At 37.7% G+C, this 18419-nt stretch overlaps 1 protein-coding gene across 8 annotated transcripts in view; it reads right to left on the bottom strand.

Moving 5' to 3' along the window:
- Positions 1–18419, bottom strand: part of Luzp2 (leucine zipper protein 2) — a 463171-nt gene that overhangs the window by 82325 nt on the left and 362427 nt on the right. For all 8 annotated transcript variants that reach the window (XM_051148629.1, XM_051148628.1, XM_051148627.1 and 5 more), the window contains exon 7: positions 15332–15394. In XM_051148629.1, the coding sequence (XP_051004586.1) occupies positions 15332–15394 (63 nt within the window). The remainder of the gene's footprint in view (positions 1–15331; positions 15395–18419) is intronic.

Below are 18419 nucleotides of genomic sequence, written 5' to 3'. Positions count from 1 at the left end.
AACAATTGAGATGTAATATGAATAAATTAATAAAATATATTTTTTAAATGTCATAATCTCAAAAAAAAAAAAAAAAAAAAAAAAGAATGAAATGAAGGGTTTGAGAGCATTTCTAAGACAGCCTTGAAAGCTAAACAGAGATTGGCATCATTTGTGGAAGAACTGCTCGGGCGATGGAAGAATGGGCAGTAAAAAAATAAAAAAAGTGGGCAAATATGAAATTTATATAAAAGGTTGTTCCACTCATAGTGCAGCACACACTTGGGATCCCTGTAAGTATTAGGAGGGTTGGAAGTGAGTGTGAGCTAACCGAAGAGGAGAGTGTAGAGAGTTCTATCTTCTTTGTGCTTATAAATGAATGTGCACCACACTGGCAGCATCCCAAGGATAGGACTGTAGACTTCTGAGTTCCAGAAAAAGTAAGCTCATCTGCTTCATTCCTTCCAGCTTTCACATTATGGAAACAGTAGGGAGGAGTGGGGAAGATGCAGGAAGGATGCATTTTGACAGCCAATTGTACTTCTAATCTCTAGAGCTGGCAAATAGGAGCCTATTCAGGGATATGTCGCTCTTGCCAGTGGCATCTGGCAATTAATGCTGAAATGTGGCTTCCAGCTTGCAAAAAGCTGAGCATTTCTCTGCACAGATTTAAAGAGAATTGGCATTCACTCACTTTTTTTCTAGTACAGTGTGCTAAAATCAACTGTGTATAAATGTAGTTAGAAATAATGTGCACTTGGGCTAATTCTAGCCATATTAACCTTCCCATAAGTTCAGGAAAACTTTAGTAAATTGTAATGTTAAAGCTGCTACCTTGAGTCCAAAGCAATACAATACAAAACAGAACAAAACCCAAAACAAAAGAAAAAAAATAACAAAACAAAACAACAACAAAAAAACCCTAACCAACTAAGCAACCAACCAACCAAACAAACAAACAAAAACCCCACAAACCACAAAATAAAATACAAACAAAACAAACAAACAACCCCTCCCCCCCCCAAACCAATCAAAACCACAAACAAAATGCAGAACTTGACCAAGGCAAGCTTTCAGTTTCAGTTCCAGGTCTCAGCCTTTGGCAAATGTCACTCAGGCCTATATATTTTTGCAAGGTGGACATTCCCATGTCCTCTGATGCCCTGGAACCATAGACAGTGCTACTTCATCACTTCCAAAAGCAGTTTCCCTAATTTCTGTACCTGGATAGTGACTTCTAACTCTAAGAGAAGTGCAAACCTGTCATAAACAACCTCCTAGGCATCCCCAGATGATAGCAGGGTTTCTGCCTGTCCCACTCTCAACTCCGTATCATCTCACAATGCTGTGCCTAAGACAATTGGAGTAGATGAGAATTAGGCTGACTTTATTAAGTTATCCAGAAGAGAGAAGGGGCTAGGGTTCATGTGGCCTTGGTGGGATACAAAGTGGGACACTGAGCTGAGAGACAGAGGCTACAGAAAGCAATGTGTTCCCCAAGGAGAACAGGTACTGTTGGAAAAGAAAAGGCATGAGATATAAAAGAGAGGAAAAGAAGTGAATAGTTATTGTTCCTTTAACTCTCCTCTGGGCATTGCATAAACGTGCAAAGTTCCCTAATTTTGAAGCTAGAATGAAGAATTTATATAATTTGATCAAAATATCTCAGTCAGGGGCAAAATTAGAAACATTGAGTTTTGAAAATCAGAAATCTGAATCAAAATCAGATTTCTGAATTTTCTTTTTTTTACATTTAAAGTACACAGACACACACAGACACACACAGACACACACACACACACACACACACACACACACACACACACACCCCACTTAGCAGAGAAAGGCTCACCACAGAACTCTATTCAAAACTGATGTAAAAATCTGATTCAGGAATCCAGGAGGTATAGAGATTGGGAGGTAAAAGAGGTAGCCAGGTGGGAGAGGCAGTCAGTCAGCTCTCCCTCCCTCTGAAACAACTAGATACAAATAAAAAAATTAATCTGAACAATTAACTCACAGTCAATACAATGTTTCAATCTCTGTGGATTACTTTCCCAAACCGCTCAAACATCTGTAAGAAGATACAAGGTGAACCTCCCTGTGCTTGGCTAAGCAAAGGTTCACCTGTTAACAAAAGGAGCAATGACATCAAGAAAATTTTAAAACTTGACTTTGTAAAAAGATAAAACATGTTTAAATTTGAAACTCACCTTTAAGACAAAGACAAGACAAGATGAATAAATGGGAAAGTATTTGGACAATGTGTGTCGGGCAGTGAACTTGTGCCTAGAATATGTGTAGGAACAAGTTAATGTGATAATTAGGTGTGTTGAAAGGAAAGCACTTCATCGTATTTCCACAAAATGATATGCAAACAAATCTGAGACTATAAAAAGTGCTCACCATCATCAATCTTACCAAAATGCAGCTATAATATATGCTCATTGCTAGCAACATAAAAGAAAGGTAAAATTTAGAACAACTGACAAGAGAAGGTTTCAGTATGAAACAAAATATTATATGTAAAATTCACCCACTAAACCTTATTTTAATATATATATATGAATATACATATATCCGAATGTATGTGTGTGTATGTGCGTGTGTGTGCATGTGTGTGTGTGTGTGTGTGTGCGTGCATGTGTGCATGTGTTGGGGACACAGTCTACCTGGTTATTAGAACATGGAGAAGAGATAAGGGCCCTCTGAGATTAAGAAAGGACTCAGGCCTCCTCTGTTCTCCAACTCTGTTAAAGCGCTTTCTTCAAATACTTTCCTCAGAAATGCCCTGGATCAGCCAATGCTTAAACACTGACTGTTCTGGGGAAAGAAGGGCTGAATAGATCTATTTCATATGGATCCATTTGATCAATTCACACTAGTTTCATAATTTGCACTTGGAGTTTGTGATTCATATATTTCTCTTTAAACTGACACTAAACTTCAAAACACCTAAACAAAAATTATGTAATGTGTTTAAAATTATGCATGATAATACTATCATTTTTAAATTAATTAATTATAATTATTCACATTACACCCCAATTGTCATCCCCTCCCTCTTATCTTCCCATTCCCACCTTTCCTCCTTCATCCACCCTATTCTCCTCCCCTAGACCTCTGACAGGGGTGGGGCCCCTCCTCCACTATTGTCTAAACACAATCTATCACATCTCATCAGGATAGATAGCCTGCATCCCCTTTCTCTTTGTGCTCACAGGGCCACAGCGCCAAGGGCTAGTGACTAAATCTCAGGCACCAGAGTTCATGTCAGAGGCAGTCCCTGCTCCCCTCCCTCCACACACCGACTGTGTGGAGAAAGAGCTGTTCATCGGCTACATCTGAACAGGGGGTCTAGGTACTCTGCATGCATTGTCCTTGGTTAATGCATCACTCTGTGCAGGCCCGCCTCAATTCAGATCCACTGGCCTTGATGGTGTCCCTGTGCAGCTCTTGACCCCTCCTGGACCTTCCATCTCTCCACTCTTCCATACAGCTCAGTTTTTGAAGATCATTCTCATTTTAAAATACTCAAGTCTAACTTCAGATATTGAGGGAAGCTTGCTACTTTCATAATGCACACATACACAAACACACACACACACAATACACACTCACACACAGAGACATATATTTGCACAGATACTCATGAGCACACAAACACACACAGACACAAGGATACACAGAGACACACAGATACAGAGACAGACACATACAGAGACATACACCACACACACAGCACACAGACACACAGATACACATACATACACAAAGACACACACAGACACACAGACAGACACAAATTTGTTAGAGTTCTAAGTACATTATATTGACAGCCAGCAGCAATGTGTCACAGCATCTCCACACATAGGTGCTGTAAGGTAATTAGCTTTGTCCATTTCCCTGATGCAGTGAGAGGGTTCATATGCCCTGCACTCTATCCTACAAATCAGATGTTTTCACTTCTTACCAAAATGCAGGAGTAATTGTCAGTATTATCCTCCCATGTTCAGTATGGCAAGGAAAAGGGAGAATATGTACCCTAGAAGAGGTGAGGAAGGCACCATGTACTTATTGAACAACTGCTAGGTTCATTAGTATTTCTCTAGTATGGTGACAATTTTGGAAAAATTAAAGTGAGATTACAAAACTTCCTCAACAGGAGAAAAATCCTACATTCAACCTAAGCCCCAGAAAAATGGATTGCTGATATTATGAAAAAATAAAATGAAAGTTTTAGTCTTTGTAGGCAATAAAAGCTAATGCTTACTCTGAATTATGCGCTAGAAAGGGAATGAGTTGATAATTTATTTGTGTTTATTCATCATATTCTCAAAATAACTGTTTGATGGAGAAGCTACCCTTAGTATCATTTTGTAGATGAGAACAAGAAAGTTTTCTTGTCTTGAAATCCATGCCTAACGAACACGGTATTACACCATGAGGCTGGTCAAGAGTCTCAGCTTCTAAACACTGAGCTATCTTGGTTACTTTACAGGTCAATAATGAAGGCAGTGGCTCTGCTCCAAGGAAAACACAAGCTTGGAAACAACCAAAGGCACATAAGAATTTCCTAGATATGCCCTCCATGATGTTATTCTTGGCCGTCAACTTGACTACACCTAGAATTAACTAAAATCCAAGCAGATGGGTAGACTTGTGAAAGAGTTTTAATATCTGAATCATTTGCAGTGAGAAGACCCACCTTTAATTTGCATCTCTTGAGGTGGGAAGACCAAACTAATTAAAGGTTAATATCTTTAATTTTTATTGTTAAGAAACATGGAAATCTGGGCCACACTTTCTGGTGGCAGCCTATGTAAAGTACACGGAAGAAGGAAGCTTGCTCTGTCTCTTTGCTTTCTTGTACTCACTCTTGCCAGCAAGTTCATCCCTTCACTAGTATTTGAGCCTACTTTTTCAGGATTTCAATGTATACTGAAGACAGCTGTGGCATTCAGCCTTGTGGACTGAACAACTACTGGATTTTAAGAGTTTTTATTGATAGAAATTCATTTTTGCACTAGCTGGACCACAGCCTGTAAGAAACTCTAATAAGTGTGTGTGTGTGTGTGTGTGTGTGTGTGTGTGTGTGTGTGTGTGTTTCATTCTAATAGCTCCGTTTCTCCAGAGAACCTTGACTAATACACCCTACTACTTTGGTTATTTTCTCTTTCTTTAAGAATGAAAAATCTAGTTTAAATGAGAAAAGTTTTATACTCCATTGGGTAGCAATAAAATTTTCATCTTCATTAAATTTCTTAGTAGGATAATAGGAAAATGTTAGATTATGAGGTATTTTATTCCATTTTATGCATACAATCCTTTTATACTATCAGTTGCCCTTTCTCTCTTCCTTTGTCTCATGCACATCCCAACATAAAAGACTTTTAAATTAGTATATTCCCCTGCTCAGTCATTGATCTTGTCTTTATGTTGTGCATACCTAAGATCTCTCTCTCTCCTGGATATTTTCAATATATGAGTTATTGTGAAATACCAAAACCATAGTGTGCTGGGAGCACTAGAATCTTAGTTCTTCAACACAGTGGCTCCCTCTCCTTGGGTAGATGCAGAAGTGAGATTGCTGGGAATATGAAATTCTTGTTTGAAGTTTTCATTTATTTGTTTTTGTTTTGTTTCTGTTTATTTTCTTTTAACATGCAGAGTCTCATAAGGCCATTTTCACGCTTGCGTAGACTGTAGTTTAAGCATATTCCCCTGTACTATGCTACATTTCCTTACTCCCTGTTCTCCAATTCCATAGTTCCCTTTCCTTCAGGCAAGTTTGTTTCAAATTTTTCAGATTTTTTAAGAAAGCTTGTAATTTTTGCCTTACTGACTGACTATATTAATTTATAACCCACTATGTGTGCATATAAGAGCCACCTTTTCTCTATATTTCTCCTAGTATTTGATATATTTTATCTTTTAATAACTGTTCTTACAAGATAACTGAGAGGAAATTTCTGCAATTCATCATCTTGCTTTATATAAGTGCAGATATTCCACCATGCTTTTTAAAAATATGTTTGGTTATTTTATACCAATTGTAAATGACAGAAATAGAAGCTGAGGAAAATACATAATGGCTATATTGTTCTTTGTGCAAGTATGTAGACCAGATATTCAAACCCCTAGGCCCACATACAATCTGGATGAGCATGGCAGTCAGCTTTACTCCCAGCCTTAGAGAAGCAGGGACAGAGGACCTCAAGTCAAATTGGTGGATAAGCCAAGAAAGAATTCACAAGCTTCAGATTCAGCAAGAGGCCCTGCCTCAATCAGTAAGTACAGAGCAGTAAAGAGGACACTTGATGACTACCTCGGGCATTTATACTTACATACACACACGATGCCATACACATGCAGTAAAAATACTTGACATAAATAAAATTATTTAAAAACGTGATTGGCACAATGCCGGTAGCGGCAGGCCCAGGGACCCAGGAGTGGAGACCTTGCAACTTGCTTGACAAGGGTCCGAGCTTGATGTCTCCTCCAGATGACCCTGCATGGACAGGAGTTGAATCGTCTGACAAAGACCAAATACCTCCTGACTCCCCAAGCTCATCACTTGTTGCCACATCATCTACTACTTTCATAATGGCAGCTTTCACTCCGCTCTCCTCTCTCCTTACCTTGATGTGCTCCCCTACCATGCCCCTTGGTTCTCCAAAAATCACTGAGCACACAAAGCTACATGTTCTGCCAAATTCAAGTAATAATTCCTGGCCAGCAACTCATGCTTAAGGATAAGAGTATTTCAGATGAGGAAGCAACACTAATTTGGGGAAAAGGCAAAAATTGTTCCTTACTCAGGTTTTCAATGGTTTATGATTTACAAATGGCATATTAAAAGCTGAACCTTTGATTAAGTAAAAAGAAAAAACACCTATGACTTGGAACTTTAAAGAAAAGCCTTGGGTGGATTCTGAGGAAGGCATAAACCAAGAGTGGGATGGTGAGCAAAGCCGCTTGGGTTAATGATTTGCTTTTTATAGAAAGATGAGCTGCCATGGATAGCAGATCTTGGAATTGTCATACTTAAGAAGAAAAGACTAGGATTTTTTTTTGGTTTTTCAAGACAGGGTCTCTCTGTGTTGCCTTGGCTGTCCTGGACTCAATTTGTAGACCAGGCTGGCCTTGAACTCACATCGATCCACCTGCCTCTGCCTCCCAAGTGCTGGGATTGATTCTTAAAGACTATGCTAGAACTGAAGCACTTAGGGATGCAGCTACATTTCGCTCTACTCAAGGATTCCACAAAAGATGCCTAGCTAGGCATCAAGCTGAGCTTGAAAAATTAACCGCCAGTTGTGGCTAGTACTTCTATACAAAAATAACCTAAGATTACTAATGTCTAGTTGAAAGGAAACCACAAAGGCTGTGCCCTTTGGCCAAAAACAAAGCTGGCTGAAGAGTGCAAACATTGAAGTTAATAAGACATAAAAGGATGCGCTTGCTTTGGGGGTTAGTGGGGCATAGACATGGGACTTGCTTCCTTTTTCCTGAAATTTAGATGAGGCTGAAATTCTGTAGAGTTTTATGCAACTATCGTGTGAAATAACTGATTTTACTTCCTTAAAACCTTTTTGGTTTTACTTCCTTAAAAAACTAACCAAAGAGCTGAGGTCTGTGGTATGTTTGATTGTATGCTTACTTACTAGCAGCTACAGAGAACACTATCTGTCAGCTTGCACCAAATGTCTGACTCTTATTTTGCTCGGCTCCTGTTCATCCCTGCTTTGAGCACCCTTGCAGCATCTGGAAGTTCTAGGGCTGGTCCCCCACAGCACAACTTGGTAACTACTAGAGAAAGAAATAAACTAGAACCAATACAGGTGCTGCTGAGTGAGAAGCACCTGTGTGGATCCAAGGTGTTACTAGCATAGTCCTCACGACTTCAAAAAAATATATAAAAAGCCCAGTGACCATGTCAAAGGAAAGACTAACAGGAGAAAAAGGCTCATTACTGCATCTGAAGAACATCAAAAAAGAATAGAATTGCATACAAAATAGCAATTCCCCTTTCTCTGTATATACTTTTAAACTATGTCTTTGTCAGTGACTCTCTTGATTACATTTCAGAATATCTCCCTAACCTCTGCCCTGACTCTTCATGACCACAGTGATTTTCAGCACCTCCTACCACTCTTAACTAACAATGCATGCTCATACTATCCTCTTCTGAGCTAGATGTCTTTCACTGTATAGATGGCACTCTTTCTTCTCCATTGGCTCCTACTTTATTATTATTAAATCTATTTCTTCTCTATAATTACTTTAGAGCATCTATGCAGCAGCAATATAATGCCTCCAAGGTCTAATCTGATCATTGTGTGAAGCTAATTCTGGGGCACTTACAAAATCCACAATCACAAAACCCTTTTCTCTAATCATTTGCACCACAAGTAATAGACAAAGGGCTTCCAAAACATTTAGTTATGCTTGGTTAAAATTGATAATCAACTTAAAGGCCTCACAGTGTGTTTCATATCTTTGTTTTTCTCTATGCTCATTAAAATGTAACAATTGTATTAGTGAAATAAAAAAAAATGTAATAATAAATGGAACTATAGCCATGCAACCACCAGCACAACAACAATAAGAAAAAGGCGTTTCATTTCAGGGAAATGCTGTACAAGATACTGTGGTCCTACGATTGAATCAGCCTGGAAGCTATCTATTACCCAGTGACATCATAGCTCCCTCGATGTCAGCATAATACACAGCTGCATGTTTGTGATGATTTTTGTGGGAAATTCTGTACTACCAGCAGGAAAAAACGGAGGATGTGTCAGTAGGAGGAACTGGTGATACTCCGCAGTAACAATATGCCTGACTATGTTTCTGAAGGTGTTCATGGAATGATACATGTTAAACCAGTTTCCTACACTGTACCTAAGAATACTTAGTATAAACTGTAGAGTGTGTTACAATGGCACCAGCCTCATGTATCTCAAGGTGTGTAGGGATCTGATGTCTCACAATGACTGAATCACAGAAAAGCACACGCCTGTGAACTGTCCCCCATGTAACCTGTGACCGCATCCTCTTCAGAAAACAATACCAGTAAATTATGGGAACTGTTAAAATGAAATGCAGGTAACTCAACTTCAAATACTGGTTCTTTTAACTCTGTTAATGTTAACTCTGGAATTCTAAAAGTGGGAAAATGAAAAAAATCAAATACCATCAGAATAGACAAGGTAGACTGCTGGTACCTTTAATTTAATGTCGGCATCATAGACTTTAAAAATAAGTTGTGAGTTTGGGCTTTTCAGAAATACAGAATACTAAGTGACAGCCACATCTGCATCTTCTTTTTTAATGTAGGAGATTTGTAAACATTCAATAACATTTCTTGGATTAGTTTATTTAAAGCAGGGTTTTGTTATTAAAACAGCCAGAATTAAATCTGCAATCCATGAGATTGCTTAATTGCTATTGATGCCTTACAGTCTAAGACACTGAAATTCAAGCAGCATACAATTACAAGGGTTCAAACCAGTGATTCCATTGATATAATAATGTGTAATCACTATTCTTCGTATGCATTTTATTTAAGCAATTTTAACACAGGAGGAAATGGGAGGTGCTGTAATACAGAGCTAACAAAGTTTTGGCTTTGTAAGACAACAATTCACAGGATTATTTTCAATAATAATAATAATAATAATAATAATAATAATAATAATAATAATAATAATAATAATATCTTAGTAGACTCTACAAAATAATTTACTAGTCTAATCTTTATTTTAAAACTATCCAAAACAGAATAAAGTATTATAGTAAATTATTATAAAACAAATTTCTGACATATCAGATATTGGGTCTAAAGGTCAATTATTCTTACAAACAATTAAGTTAAAGTTAGTGGAAAAGGGGACAAAAAGAATTTTAAGAGTGCTTCGAGACAATTTTCAGTTGCAATTGTGTAAAGAAACGACAATTTCTTAGGGCTGGGATGAAGGCTGTGCTAATAAAGTGCTTGCTGTGCAAGAGTGAGGACCTGAGTGCAGATTCCTAGATCACACAGAAAAGGTCTGGGTAGCAATGGGTCAGGAAAGCCAGCACTGAATAGGCTAGGGTGGCCAGCCAGCCTTGCTGTGCTGAAGATCTTCCTGATTAGTGTGAGACTTTTTGTATCGAAAGTAAAGATCTTATTTCTAGGAGAGCGGAAGATCAATATGAGAAGTAGAAGGAGGGACGAGGGACCACTGACACTAAAGTTGTCTGATAACGCCTCAAGGAATCATATTACTTCATATTTACCTAAAAATTAAATATATGGTGTGCGTGTGTGTGTGTGTGTGTGTGTGTGTGTGTGTGTGTGTGTGTGTGTATGAAGTTTGGCCAATTTGGCCACTTGTTCTGACAACGCCTCCCACAAAAATTACATAGTAACACAAACCCCCATACTAGGCTCAAGAAACCCAAATGACAGACATAACTATATAGACTATTGACATATTCCTTGATTACGTCTCATAGGTTTAAGGTAAGGCCCTGTTGCTATAGATGATGCAAAATTAGGACAGAGAACTCAGGTGGCTCAATCCGAATTAATATTGAACACCTTCTTCCTGCGGTCTAGTCAACATGGTACCAGAAAATACTATGCAAGCCTCCAAGGTTTGAAAATGACTATTAGTCCTACGAAGTTGCAAGCACAGAAAGAAGTCAATTATGGTTTAATATATGGCAGGCACATGTTAGCGGGAACCCGTAGTTGTTTAATTAGATTTAAATCATACTCAGCACAAGTGAAGTCATGCAGGGACACACTTACCTGAGCTACTTTTTTACTAAGATAAATCCAGGACTAATGATTCCACTGCATGTGCTACCACTGATAAAGACTTCCAGAGTGAATTTCCTATGAACTCTGCACTTGCAGAATGAGGGATGAAATTTACAGTGGCCTTTCATTCCTTTTTATTAATGCCACTGATAGTGTCTGCTGCTCAACTCTTTCTGCAATCATCTTAAGAGGTTAATTCTCTTCTTCCTCATTATGCATAGGTTAACAAACACCTCTGTAACTGACTAAATAGCACTAATGATATATAAACTAAGTCAAGGATATTCACAGATGTAGATTTGGCTTTCTCTTTTTGTTTTCTGAGACAAGGTCCCACTGCATAGCCTTGGATGTCCTCTAACTAGCTATGTGGACAAAGCTAGCCTGGAATTACAGAGACCTGCTTGTCTCTACATCCAGAGTACCAGGTTTAAAGGGATGCACCAGCAGATCGGATGTAGGTCTGGAATTCTTCTTGTCATGACCGATGATAAACATCTAACGATGCTACCAAAAGAGCCTTCAGGGGACAGCCGTTGGTCCTGTCATCGGAAGCTGCGTTCATTGCCATTAGGATGAAGAGCAGTCAAACAAGGCACTTTAGAAATGAAAGAATGTGTGAAAACCCTGCATGTTCATTGCTCTTTGTTTCACTTTATGGTGATAATAAATTTTAAGTTTGGAATATGGATATTACTGTATTTTTATGTATGTTAACTGGAGAGTAGAACTATTTGAGGATGGTTAGCTACTAGAAATGAGATTCGTGAAGAATGGCTTCTTCCTAGACAGTAACTTCAGGGTACTCAGCTGTGTGCCTTAAATGTGCTGTGACACCTAGTTTATAATTTTAGAAACTTAAATCACATATGACTCAGAGTATGTGTTTAATTTTCAGTGTACTAAGTGACAATGATAATGAATAAACATTTAAGAACATCCTCCACCATCATAGCATTTCATTTGACCTGCTACATCTGTGCACAGAATTAGACCTGGTCAATCTCCAGGCAGTTCCCGAGAGGAAGTGATCCCCAAGAACTCCATGGTACTTGACTGATCTATTTGTAACAAGGAAGAAATACGGAGTCACTTTAATTTGGTGTAAATTAAAGGCTTTTCTCAGGGCAAAGGCTGCTTAGGAGGCCAAGGTGTAAACTTAATACTCTGGATAGAACAAGAGTATGTAGAGGTAAGCATCAATTCCAGGCTTAACTTAATGCTCAGAGCCAAAGGGCAATTTGCTACCAGTATTACTGTTTTTATTTTGCCTTTTTTTTTGTCTTCTGTAATGTCCAGAACTGTTATAGATTTTACAGCTCCAACTTTTATATTATTGCCTCTACAATGGCCCTCAGTTTCCACTGCAATGATGAGACAGAATTGATTTAAACCTATGTGAGTAGAGTGCCTCTGTGGAAGGCCCAGACTGCCTGCACCAAATATTTAAAATTTATATAGCCATGGCATAAAGCTTGACATCTGAATGCCAGCTAGGAATGAGTTTTAAAAACTATCAAATTTTGGAATAAGAGTTTGAGGTTAGATGGGAAGTCAATAGGAAAAGATAACAGGATGATCAGCAAGATGGACTGGACATGGTTAAGTCTGAAATGGGAACAAACACAAACATAATAAAATTCATAATGTACTTAGAGACCTCGTGTTGTGATATGTACTCAGAGCCCTACCATTACTCACACACACTTTCTACTGCAAAAAGTCTCTGTACTTAGAATGGAAGAAGACAAGGGTCCGCACATATAAATACTTCCTAAATGTCTAAACTTTCAAAATACTTAAAAAGAAACTGACTCATTTTATAGCTCTCCACAAGAAAAAAATACTATGTGAAAATCTACAAAATTATGAGTAAATTCAGATATTTGCAAATCTTCTCTGAAGTGCACTGATGGTCTCCACACTCCTCACTAAGCAGGAGGGCATCAACTGGAGCAGACTGCTCTGTAGCTGAAGCAGAACACGTGCACAATAAAAGATTCTGAACAAATGAATGATCATCTATCCAGGGCCTTACAGGATAATTATGACTTTATATATAACACTTTACATTTCTATGCTTGGCTCCTTCTCCCCAAATTGTTAAAAAAATAAATCTTGAGCTTTCAATGAATCTTAATATTTGTATATTAGCATACAAATATGTTTATTTAAATTATGTACCATCACATCTAATAATAAATACATGTGATCTTTTAAAATATTTTTATCTATCATCTATCTACCTATCTATCATCTACCAATCCAATCCATCAATCAATCTATCAATCTATCATCTGTCTATCATCTTCTATCTATCTATTAGTGGAAACAAAAAGGTAAATGAAACTATTTACTTTTTATGTTTTACACAGAAGCACCAGTTAATGAAAAGTGTGTCTTACTCAACAGCATAATTCTGATGTAATGTATTTTAAATTAGTTGTCAAAGAAAAAACATAAACATTGAAAACATGTCTTACCCATACAACCCAAGACTGTTTTTTGTTTATTTGTTTTTAGAGAAGTTCTCTCTATTATGTATCTCTGGATGTTCAGGAATTCAATATGTAGAGTAGTCTAGCCTTGCACTCACAGAGATATACCTACCTGTCTGCCTTTTGAGTGCTGGCATTAAATACACATACCACCACGTCTGGGCTCCTAGATGTTTTGAAAATAAATAGTAACTAATAAATAATTGGTAATTCATTTGCAAATAAATTTTGCTGCTTATGTGTAAGGTTCTAACTTTGAAAGGCCTTTATTTCTTCTCTGTGAAATGGAACCTCTTCAGTTTTGCATAGATGTTGTGCGAGGGTTAGATGACCCAGTACACTCAGAGCATTTGGGGCTTACTATGTGCCACTTTAGAGTGCTGAGCACTTTCACCTGAACAACAATGGCTGAGTCTCAGACATTGTCATGTGAACTTTTTCAACCGTCTTCTCTTTATTACAGAGAGCAATAGAAACTACTTCGTCCTCAAAGCAGCTGTAACACACACAAATAAAACACTGTCCTCCTCTGTGGGTCTTTGGAAGGGCTGACCATAAGGACACACTTTGACTTACAATCACTAATTGCAGGTCATAGACACAACATTCCAGAGGTGAGAGGCCAAGCCTCAGTACAAAGGCATGCCAGAAAAGCTAAAGGGTGATGACACAGACAAGTGTCCCCTTAGTCAGCCATGCCATCTTGTTCTTTATTCAATCCCATTTACAAGGAGTTGTTTATTCTCTATTCAAATTACTTATAAACAATGAGAATTTTCTCCAGGTATCTGGGGCTTCATGTCTGACAGGTCCAGATGTTTTCATAGGGCTCTGAGGACCGTAGATTAAAGGGCACCAAAGCAAAGTCAGGAAGAGCATTTGTCAAGATGTGCCAGAGTCATGTGTTGCATACAAATTCCAGTTGACATAATCAGAACATTTCCTGTGATTCTAAAGCCAAGAGTAAGAGCAGTGCAGCACTCTCATGTCTTCCTGTTCTCAATAAAAATCATTTCACTTCCACATTTAGTAAAATATTTATACCAGTAAAAGTAAACTTCCAATTTTTCACTTAAGGTCATCATTACAGTGTTAAGGAGTAAATATTACATGAACTTAACCTAACTTTACTGACATGATTATACCTAGTTGTATCTGTCTGCAGTCTATCCCAGCACTGCAGGAGATAAAACAGATAGAAAAAGAACACAAGTCTTTATTCTCTATGCTTGGATGAGAATGCAGGATACTTTGGTTTTGGTGCTGTAAGGAATTCTCATGAAGTTAATTACTCAGTGCAAAAACTTTTATAATTTTCAAGATAATAAATCTAAGATGAATTGCCACAGGGTTAAGTCAAGGAAGCTGGGGAAAATGCGCCCTTATCTTTCATTCTGCAATTTCTATGACCACATACATGCCTCTCTTGATTTTCTTGCTTTATTGATAAAAAAAAAGACCCAAGTATTAAAATCAGTGATAACAAACTTAATCTCTCCCTCTAAAGATATATATATAATTTAGTCACATCTGCAAAATCTCCTGTGACAGAAGATAGTGCTGACAAAGACCAGGAATTCAAACGGAGAGTCCCCGAGGACAACCATTCATCTCTTTACATTCTTAGTTGGTGCCGATTTCTAAAGTTCACATTTTGATCAGATAGACCTGTGATTGAATGTATCAGTAAACTGTTGTCAAGACTGCAAGGTCAACAGTAAAATGTATGTGTAGAAACTTTCTCAATAATTCATTTTATGGAAATCTACTAAAGACGGTTTGCTTAAATACTGAATTATAGGAGCTAACTGAATGACCACAGACTTTTAGGAGCTTTAATTTCACTAGAATGAAATCTACCTTTGACAACAAATGGACCATTGTTCTTTAATTAAAAGGTAAGAAAGTAGAGGGAACCCAAACTCAACCGAGAGCAATTATTCATTAGAAGTCTGACAATTATAATTTTTACAAGAAATATTTTTGGCAGGTTGGGTGTTGGGATGGCAGTTTGGAGGTGGGGGGCAGGCAATATGCTTACCTTAAATAACAAGTCTTTCTTTCCATAACGGAGCTCTTTCAGTTGCGCTTGGATTTTTTTGGACTGTAAAAGCAGAGATATGTATTAATACCTATGTTCACTTGTATGTTCAATCTTGAGGATTTGATTTTTTTCACATAGCACATGAGTAAGTGTTTCAGTCTAGTCAAAGAGAATCCCATAATTTGGATAATCATCAGAGAAGACTAAACTTAGCTTTGGCATCAGACAGGTAGACAAGTGAGTCAGGAATTAAGAATTCATGGTCTGTTCAAAAAAATGTTTACAAAGGTCTTATTTACATAAATATTCTATATTCTTCTACCCCACACTCAAACACACAAAATATCTGTAATTCAGACATGATAAACAAACTAGTTTTAAGTGGCAAATGCATCTATAATTTATAAATGCAGTTGTCTATATTTTATTTAATTACTTTTAAATATACAGTGATGGGTGAGTGTAAATGGATGGTCAGGTTTTAATTCACTGTATTTCCAATGCAGACAAGCACACAAATGGACCAAATGCTGAATTCTATGATTCAACAGTATATTGGGATGCAGAGGACCACACTTTGAGCAAGGTCACTATAAATATAAAATGTTAGACACACTCAGTTGCTCCCAGTGACATATGGCTACACACATTTATCTACATCCTGATAATTCACCAGTAAGCAGGGGAGAAGAAGACTATGTGTCCTCAGCCTTTTAGGAAAGACACAGTTACCAATATTTAATGTGAGTACTTCAGTTCACTGAGGACAGAAACATCCACACGGGCATATATACACATGACAATATACACATGTCACGGACAAATGTACATGTACAAAACCTAAGAAAGATTAATAGGTGCTTAGTTTTTCAACACACACTCTAAAATCAGAACAATGTGAAGGTGAGTATGTTGTATGATATTAAATTACATGACAATTTGTGAAGCTGTCCAGGACAGTTTTATGTTTGAATACACAGCAAGTGTGATAGCATAAAAAACCCCAGCCAGATCAAATTCCATGATGGTGAGGAAAATGAGTCTTTCCCAGAGATGAGCCCTCAGACTGGTTATCCAGTACCAAGTAGACACCCCTAGAAACATATGTGCACACAAAACTCAACTGGCCCAACAGATTGTATTTATATATTTTTATATGCACATTTAACAGTAATCATCAAAAAAGCATAGGCTGTGAATGTGAGAGGGAACAGGGATGAGAGAGAAGGAGGAATGACGTAAATCTATTTTTATTAAATTAAAAGAACAGTTATTAAAAAAAAGAAGTTGGTAACCGAGGCAACTGTTTGAAGTTTTTGTTTTGGTTTTTTAAAGGTAGCTCATGTCTATCAAAAGTTATCTTCTCTTCTTGTTAGGGGCAGTGAGTGTGAAATGTTTTGTGCTCAGAAGAGCAAAATTTCCTAGTGAGAACTCAACGTTGACCATGGTTTTTAATAAAGAACATTTACATGTGACCCTTCAATCTCTTCCACTTTTACAGTGGAATTAATACTTCTGATAAGTGTTCTCCTTCAAAATATCCCAAGTCTTCCAAAACAATGGTAACTGGGTCAGAGCCTGGTCTCTCACTAACTTTTTTTCTATGGTGATTCTGGTTTACATGGCTATTATTTCTTATGCCACTCATTAGTACAGGATAAATTTGTTCTTATGACTTTCAGCTGAGCCAAAGAATCTCTAAGGGAAACAACCCTTCTCTCAAATAGTGTTGATAGGTGTGGGCTGGAATCAGCAGATCACTACTGCATGCAGTATGCATTTGTATGACCTGTCCAGTGCCATCTTCATTCTGCCTCATAATCAGTGCTTTATATTTTAGGAGCCACAAAGGACTAGTTGTAGCCATTTGTGATATCCATTTACAATCTTTTTTTTTTTTTTTTTACATAGAAGGTGCATAGTGTGATTTAAATTTTTATTGTAATAATCAATATTTAAAGCACCATGTGTAGTGGTTTTAGTAGATAAAACTAGAATTAAACTGGCATTCCCCCCCCACCCTATTTTTCTCCCCTGAATTTAGTGACCACATCATGGTAGCTTTCTTGGTCTTTGTTTTCATTAAGATAACATAAATTGTTCCCACCCCCAAGTCATCTGCGTTGCACAGTCCAGATATAATTGTCAGTACCTTGATAAGCAAAATCATTTCTAGGTTTCACAAAGATTATACAAAAACAAATAAATCGGAAGGAATCTATTTATTGTGGAAAGTATGTTAATTGAAATCATATAGCAGGCTGATTTAGCTTGTCAGGAATATTTGGATAAGTTAAAATTATCAAAAAGAGATAAGCCTCTCACAAATGGTATAATATTTGGATTCTCAGTAATTTTATTTTTACTGCATAGATACTTTTAAGTGCAATTTCAAATATGAGATCATGAAGCTTCTGCATGTGCACGAGCTAATTTAAGCTGGGAATAAGGATAACGGCATCTCGAAGAGAGCGATGAGCAGGATGCAGGCAGCCATGGTGGAACGGCTTAGCTCCTTCGTCTCATTTAGGAGACAACTGTCTAATCTGAGATTCCTTCCTTCGCATTTATGTTCAAATAACTTTCTTTTTATGAAATAATAGTAGTGGGGATGGCAGATGGTGTTGGTAGGCTTTTTTTCTGTTTGCAATGGTTGTTGTGTAACTATTTCCTCTCAATTGAAACATTAGCTCTTAGAGGCAGGAGGAAGGAGGGAGGCTCCTAAGACTTGAGCAGCTAATGATTGTTCACCAGGGTCAGGAAGCCCAGGAATTTAGAAGACCCCTCTCAGCCGCAGCAAGGTCATATAAGCCGTGGCAATTGCGCCGCCTTGGTGCTGAGACACAGCTTTCCTGAGCTGTTTCCCATGGTGTGGTGAGGATTTTAGAGAAGCAGCTGCCTTTACTCATTCTGTTTCTAATGCCCTGTGTGCACTAGTGAATACATTTATGTTTGCCTCTTGCCAAGAAAGGCACAGCGCATGTTCCTTTTTACAAATATATTTTATTAATTTATTCATATTAAATCTCAGTTGTTATCCCATCCCTTGTATCCTCCCATTCCTCCCTCCCTCCTGCTTTCCTCT

The sequence above is a fragment of the Acomys russatus genome, chromosome 7 (assembly GCF_903995435.1).
Source record: "Acomys russatus chromosome 7, mAcoRus1.1, whole genome shotgun sequence".
In the NCBI taxonomy this organism is placed as follows: domain Eukaryota; kingdom Metazoa; phylum Chordata; class Mammalia; order Rodentia; family Muridae; genus Acomys; species Acomys russatus.
This window is presented reverse-complemented; position numbering and strand designations above follow the sequence as displayed.